The sequence below is a fragment of the Echiichthys vipera genome (assembly GCF_963691815.1).
Source record: "Echiichthys vipera genome assembly, chromosome: 4".
In the NCBI taxonomy this organism is placed as follows: Eukaryota; Metazoa; Chordata; class Actinopteri; order Perciformes; family Trachinidae; genus Echiichthys; species Echiichthys vipera.
Window position 1 is genome coordinate 2,993,409 of NC_139829.1, and position 6,592 is coordinate 3,000,000.

At 42.4% G+C, this 6,592-nt stretch overlaps 2 protein-coding genes across 2 annotated transcripts in view; one reads left to right on the forward strand and one right to left on the reverse strand.

Moving 5' to 3' along the window:
- Positions 1–521: 521 nt before the first annotated feature.
- Positions 522–2,315, reverse strand: LOC310945884 (zinc finger MYM-type protein 1-like; the record flags this gene model as incomplete). The annotated part of the gene is made up of 1 exon (XM_083912142.1): positions 522–2,315. One exon carries the CDS (start codon positions 2,313–2,315, stop codon positions 522–524), a length of 1,794 nt encoding a protein of 597 aa, XP_083768268.1.
- Positions 2,316–6,147: 3,832 nt separating this feature from the next.
- The window catches only part of arid3c (AT rich interactive domain 3C (BRIGHT-like)), a gene marked incomplete at its 3' end in the record, with an annotated part of 111,464 nt that continues 111,019 nt past the window's right edge, over positions 6,148–6,592 (forward strand). The window contains exons 1-2 of the mRNA XM_083912018.1: positions 6,148–6,195; positions 6,504–6,592. The exon at positions 6,504–6,592 is cut by the window's right edge and continues 562 nt beyond it. Coding sequence (XP_083768144.1) covers positions 6,157–6,195; positions 6,504–6,592 — 128 coding nt within the window. The 5' untranslated portion in view covers positions 6,148–6,156. The remainder of the gene's footprint in view (positions 6,196–6,503) is intronic.

Consider the following 6,592-nt stretch of genomic DNA (forward strand, 5'->3'; position numbering starts at 1 on the left):
GCTGCGGACACAGAGGCTCATTTCATCACCTTGGACAGCGCTATGAAATCACGGCGCATGACAAATCATTCACACATAAATTCATTAGCATTATCAATCTACAATACAATTTCAAAAGTTACACAAAGCTTGTAATACAAAGACTATTTTTTAAAGTTGCAATGAAGTGCAAATGCCTCTCCATGCGCAATTACGCATAGCGCAATGAATACCGATGTCAAATAAATTGAAGTCACAATTTTTACTACTATACCTCCTTAATTCTCCACAGGGAAAGGGACAGACAAGTGAACATGAAGAGAATAAAAACCCTCTGAAAAATCCAACCACACACTTATGATACGTTTGATACATTGATTGATTGATTGATTGATTGATTGATTGATTGATCACATACTGAATTCAAGGCAATTTGCGCTGGGACAACCTCCGCAATAAATACAAATTCCCAAATGTCCACTTGGCCAGTAATCTTAATCCCTTGAAATAATAATCAAGGTGTATTATAACAGAGGCCTACCTTAAATAAAAACGAAGTCCATTCGTCGGTCTCTCTTTGTGAAGTGGGCGATGGCGGCGTCATAAAGTTTGTCCTTTGATTTGAGCTCCAAAAGAAGTCCTTTCTCTATGGACATCAGTGCCAAAGCTCCCAGGCGGTCCTGTCCAGTACTGTTCCTAGCGTGCGTCTTGATGCGCTTCAGAGCCGAGAAAGACCACTCCACGGAGGAGGTGGACACGGGGATGGTCAGCACCAGGCAGGTGAGGTGATACAGCTGTGGCATGCTCTCAGTCAGCTCTTTAAGAGTCAGAAAGTGCAGCAGGTCTGCTGGGCTCCTTGCCTCAAAGTTTGCCATGTTGTACATGACCGTCAGTTCAGTCTTGAGCCTGGGGAGGTCAAAATGCAGCCCGTAGCTTTCCGTGAGGCTCTGGAACTCAGAGCTGGGGAAGTTTTCTCTGTGTGAGGTAAACTTCTTGGGGTCCAGAAGGGCAAGGAACATGAGTTTTTCATGATCCTTGAACCTGTTCCTCAGCTGAGTGAGGATGTTGTCCAAGATTTCACTGTGCAGCCGCTGGTACGCTGCGCGCACATCTCCGACTCTCCGTGCCCTGCGCCCGCTGGGAACCCCGACTTCGCGCACAGTGTCCTCATAGATGGAGTCAAATTTTGCCTTTTCTCTCTCTGTGGTGCTGCAAAAGTCCTCGATGCTGGACAAACGGAACTGCATGTCACACTCCTTATTCTGCAAGATCCCAAAGAGCACGTCGGAGTAGGCAAACACTCCGACGTTGAATGTGGCGAGGAGAAAGCAGAACTCGAAGTCCGTCAGCAGTGCAGTGTATCCATCAGCGCTGTGTACAGCATCAGCATCAAAATCATTGTGGTTGTCAACAATGAATTCAAAGAGCTCCAAGAGTTCTTCTCTCCGCTCATACACAGTGCAAACCAAACGTGATGAGAAGTTCCACCGTGTTGGAGTCACTCTGGGCAGTCTTCGCTGGCATATTTCATCCAGGAGTTCTGTGCGTTTGGCTGACCTTGTAAAGAAGGCTGCGAGGCCACTTAGGTGGGAGAAAAAATTTTTGCACTCTTTGATTTTGGCAGCACTTTGAGACATGACGAGGTTCAGAGAGTGCGCATAACAGTTAACAAAGAGAGCTTGTGGAATTTTTTCCTTTATTTTAGCTTGCACCCCATTCAGTCCGGAGGCCATGACTGCAGCTCCATCGTAACACTGGGCAATTACTTTATTGGTGCAGGCACAGTCCTCCAGAAACTCCAAAACTTGACGAGCTATGGCCTCTGCGCGCTTATCAACACTGACATCACCAAACTGGAAAAACCGCTCCTTGACACCACCGTCAGTGGTGTAACGCAAGACATATGACATCTGAGCAGAGTTACTTACGTCAGTTGTCTCGTCTACCATAACGGAGACAAAAGGCGTGTTCCTCACCTCCTCCCTCATTGCTTCGGTCATTACATCTGCCACCGATTGAATCAGGTCATTCTGAATTTTGCTGGAGGTGCCGATGAAAACAGTGGCCGAATCCAGATGACAGCGCAGAGGGCTGTCATACCCCGCCAAAAACTCCAGAAGCTCCAAGTAGTTCCCCTTGTTTTCAGAATCTTTACTCTCATTATGTCCTCGAAATGCCAGCTCTTGCTTTCCAAGAAATGTGACGACATTGATGAGACGTTTCAGGATTTCTCTGTTCTGCCTGACCTTGTTGTTGTGGGCCGTTGTATGATTCCGGCGCTGCTCATCTAGCTGAAGATCAATTCTTGTGTCCCCAAAAGTTTTCAAATTGACCATCGCTTGCAGGTGTGCCGCAGTATCTTGATGTCGATGGGCTGACTTTGTCAGATTTGTAAGGCTGACAAATCCGCCGCTGACCCAGGTGGATGACTTGTCAGTTGTAAAAAGTAAACAACTCCAGCAGTACAGCCTGTTTGTTTCCTTACAGCCAGTCATCCATGGATATCGCTGATAATTTTCGGTCTTGAAATGCCTTTCCACTTTCTTAACCTTTTCTTTTAATTCCAGCTCTGGAGTTGGTCTTCCGTTTTTTATTATTTCAAGTTTTTCTGTGAAGGCCCGCCTTGAAAAAGGCGATGCTATCAAGCTAGCCACAACGTCACTCTCGTCTTCCGCCATTTAAATCAACCGCTCTCACCACTCTGCATAGATTCGCTGCTTGGACTTCATGAAGGCCTTCGATCTTTTGTTTAATTCCCGCCCTCTAGAAATCAAACCGTGATTGGTCGATTTGCCCGTCACTCACCACACCAAAACATATAGCTTGGCCTTCCCCGGGATTCGTGAAGTCCTAACCAATGAATGAGCCAGCTAACCTGGCCTTAATAGAGACAGACGATTATGATTGGATAACAGGTTTTCAGGACATGAACTTGACAGAAAGCTTAATTTTAGAACAAAGATGAGAGAAAATGTATTAATATATTGTATTAAATTAAATGCGATAGAAATAAAAAAAAAAAAATATTTTTTTTTTTATTGAATACTTCATTATTATTATTATTGAATTTATTATTATTTCTTATTTATTTAGGCCTTCTCTGAAGGCGTAGAAGGCCCTGAAGGTTCCCCACTGGATTTGCTGGAGGGGATGGGTTCAAACAGGCTCAAACAGACTCTGGTCTCCTGTAGGCTACTGGGCCGGATCTGACCAACCTGGCAACAAGTCTGCTTGAATTATGTTTTGTTGTTGCGACTTCAATCTTGAGACACTAGATGGCGGTGTTCTGCTAATTCTCCATATTCAACCTTTAAGTTGGAAATGTTTTTAAAATGAATCTCCAAGTGCTTCTAGATATACGGAGTTTCCAGAAGAAGCTGAGAATAGACGACCAAACCAGTGCTGACCCTGCCGAGTGCTGATCATTGATTGGCTTCAGCCAAAGGACATATTCTCCATCACAGTAAGCCTTAATTGTAGGGTCACTGTGGTAAATTACAGGCTTCACAGAAAAGATGTTTACACCGCAGTGCAGACATGAACGTATAGTATAATAGTTAAAAAAACGACTTAAAACAATGCTTTGAAAGTGAATATGATTTAAAGTAAGTTATTTGCTCTTAGATATGGATCACAACAACAAAACGTAAAAGAGCAAACAACTTTTTCTAAATATATTTTTGTCTTTATAAAGCCCGGTTCTCATTTTAAGGAGCTGAGCAGCATTATATTCTTCTATCCTAATATAGATCATTTCCTGTCTCGATAATGATATAGTTCGTGTTATAGCATAAAGCATGTTTTTGTACACTCCTGTGTGAATTAAATACTTGACAAATGAAAAGTATTTCCTCATTTTAACAGAACTTTGGGCAAAATTAACATAACGTGCGTGAATCAAAAATGAAAGCGTCGTCCAGATGATGTTAAAATAATATGACATCTCTTAAAATTGCACAGATTGAGTTGCTGGTTGATTTCAGTTTAAATTATGTCACTGTGTATTACAATACCTCGATATATGATTTCACTGATTAATGATCATATTGAATTTTGGCCCTTGCTGTAGCATAATCTCCCAGTTGAATCGTTTTGCAGCAGCAGTGGCTGTGTGAGAGTCAGTGGAGGACAGGTGTCCCTTTTCTCTCCATCTGTGAGCACACATGTAACACGAGGGTCAGGATAGCACCAATGAACATGAACACACATCACATTAATACTGTGCACAGGTGACAATGAGCATTGATATAGTGTAAAACACATGTGAGCACTGAAGTAAAATATATAATAAAGAAAAAAACATTAGTTAATTAATTGTATTATTTATTAATATTGTATTATTGTAAAAACAGTTCAAGTTTCACTATATATACAGGGATATGGCAATATAAAATTTGAGACAGGGAAATAGTAAACACTGTTGACTAATAGATATCACCGTGAAACTTCCCCAGTTGATTACTGACATTAAGACAATTCATTTTGTATTACAAGCTGTATGAAATGTTATGTTCAAATAAGCAAATGAGGCATTATCTAATGCTAACTTTGAGTACATTTAGGGGAAGTCTACAGACAAAAAAAAGATAAAGTGTAGTCAAATCATGTTTTCTTTCCACATACAAAACAAATACACATCCAATCTTCATCCGGCAAAAAAAGCTATACAATAATATAACATATAATAAACATTTATAAAGAAAACCACTTACAGAAAATCCATTATTTATTGAACAAAACACTTACATTTCTTCATCGGATTGACTATAAAACTATAGAAATAATGTTCAAAGCAAATCATCACCAATTGCCTCATGACGTCCAGGAGTTGTTCCAACTTAGAGAAAGCAAATATAAGTTAAGAGGAACTGGTATATTAAAAAAAAAACACCAATAAGAACTGATACAAAAGTCCACTGTGTCACAACAAAGGCTGTTAGTCTGTGGAACAACTGGGATGATGAGATGAAAGAATGTGCCAATACATCAATTGTTTTTTTTGTTTTGCTGTGATTTGTTTTAACCCACAAGCCAAAGATTAGATGCAGACCAATCTTTTCTCTGTTTATGATTAATAATTATAAATAATTATAAAAAATAAGAGGGGGTAAGACCAGAAAAGTTTTAACCTCCGTCCTGTCCCTTAATGAACCCTATTATTTGAGTCATGTATTTATTGCTTAGGATTCTGAGGATCTAATTTGCTTGTTTTTTCTTTTTTTTTGTTTCCCTTTTTACTGCTCATTGGCTTTATTTAGTTTGTATTATTATTATCATTATTTTTTTAACATGTTCAATAAAGAAAAAAAAAACATGTTATGGAAAGAAAACAGCCCAAACTCTTAAAAAAGTCCTTATATTTAATAATGCCATGAATCCTTATGTGTAGTATTGATGGAATGAGATGTTTTTTATTGACATCCGTCCACACCTTTCCCTATCACTTACTCTTAATGAATGCATTAGGTCTGTTATTATCAAGACTACTGTTCTTCATAGGTGAGTGTTCGAGCGGTGTGTGAGCGGAGTCTGAGCGGTGTGTGAATGGGTGTGTGAGCGGTGTGTGAATGGGTGTGTGAGCGGTGTGTGAGCGGAGTCTGAGCGGTGTGTGAATGGGTGTGTGAGCGGTGTGTGAGCGGTGTCTGAGCGGTGGGTGAATGGGTGTGTGACCGGTAGGTGAGCGGGGTCTGAGCGGTGTGTGAGTGGTGTGTGAGCGGTGTGTGAGAGTGTGTGAGCGGTGTGTGTGGGTGTTCGAGCGGTGTGTGAGCGGTGTTTGACGGGGTGTGTGTGAGCGGTGTGTGACCGGTGTGTGAGCGGTATGTGAGCGGGGTGTGTGTGTGAGCGATGTGTGAGCGGTGTGTGAGCGGTGTGTGAGCGGTGTGTGAGCGGCGTGTGAGCGGTGTGTGAGCGGTGTGTGAGCGGGTGCACAGCGACACTCTGAGGCAGTATTGCCGCGTTGTTCGCAGATGGAGCAGGGGGCTGATCTCTGCCTCCAGAGGTCATTCTCACCACAGTTGCCACTTGTTGCCAGAGCAGCTCGGGGCTCCACCGTTCAACACCAAACTCATTTCAAGTATTTATTCAGACAACTATCGACACCTCCAGACCTGGAGGTTGACTGAAGGAAGACTCTTGTGACCCGGTTGGTAATATTCGGCTCATCTGACGGACAGAAGCATGGTTGATAACGCGAGTATAGCAACGAAATCTGCTTTGGTAAGAGTCCAGCTTTATTTCCACTGGATTATTACACTTCACTAGGACTTTACGCGTCAGGGTTTCCTCCTTTTTAAACGCGTTTACGTTTTACTACTGTTTTCACACACTTAGAAACTTACTATTTGGACACTTTAACTGTGTTTCAGACATTTAGTGCAAGTTGTTGCCTGAATATTGAATCCTCTTTACACTTCGTGTCCGAGAGTAAAGTGTCTCACCCGTGCGTGTGTGCTGTTAAAGCGTGTTTTCATGTTAGAAAGCGCCGCTGATAATCACCACTCGACCATCCTCTCGTCCCCTCGCAGCAAGCCTCTTTCCCGTCCGCCGGCAGCCTGCCCCTCCAGGCTCCCTCCTCCTCCTCTCACAGCTCCTTCCCCGGCGCCCAGCCCCACCA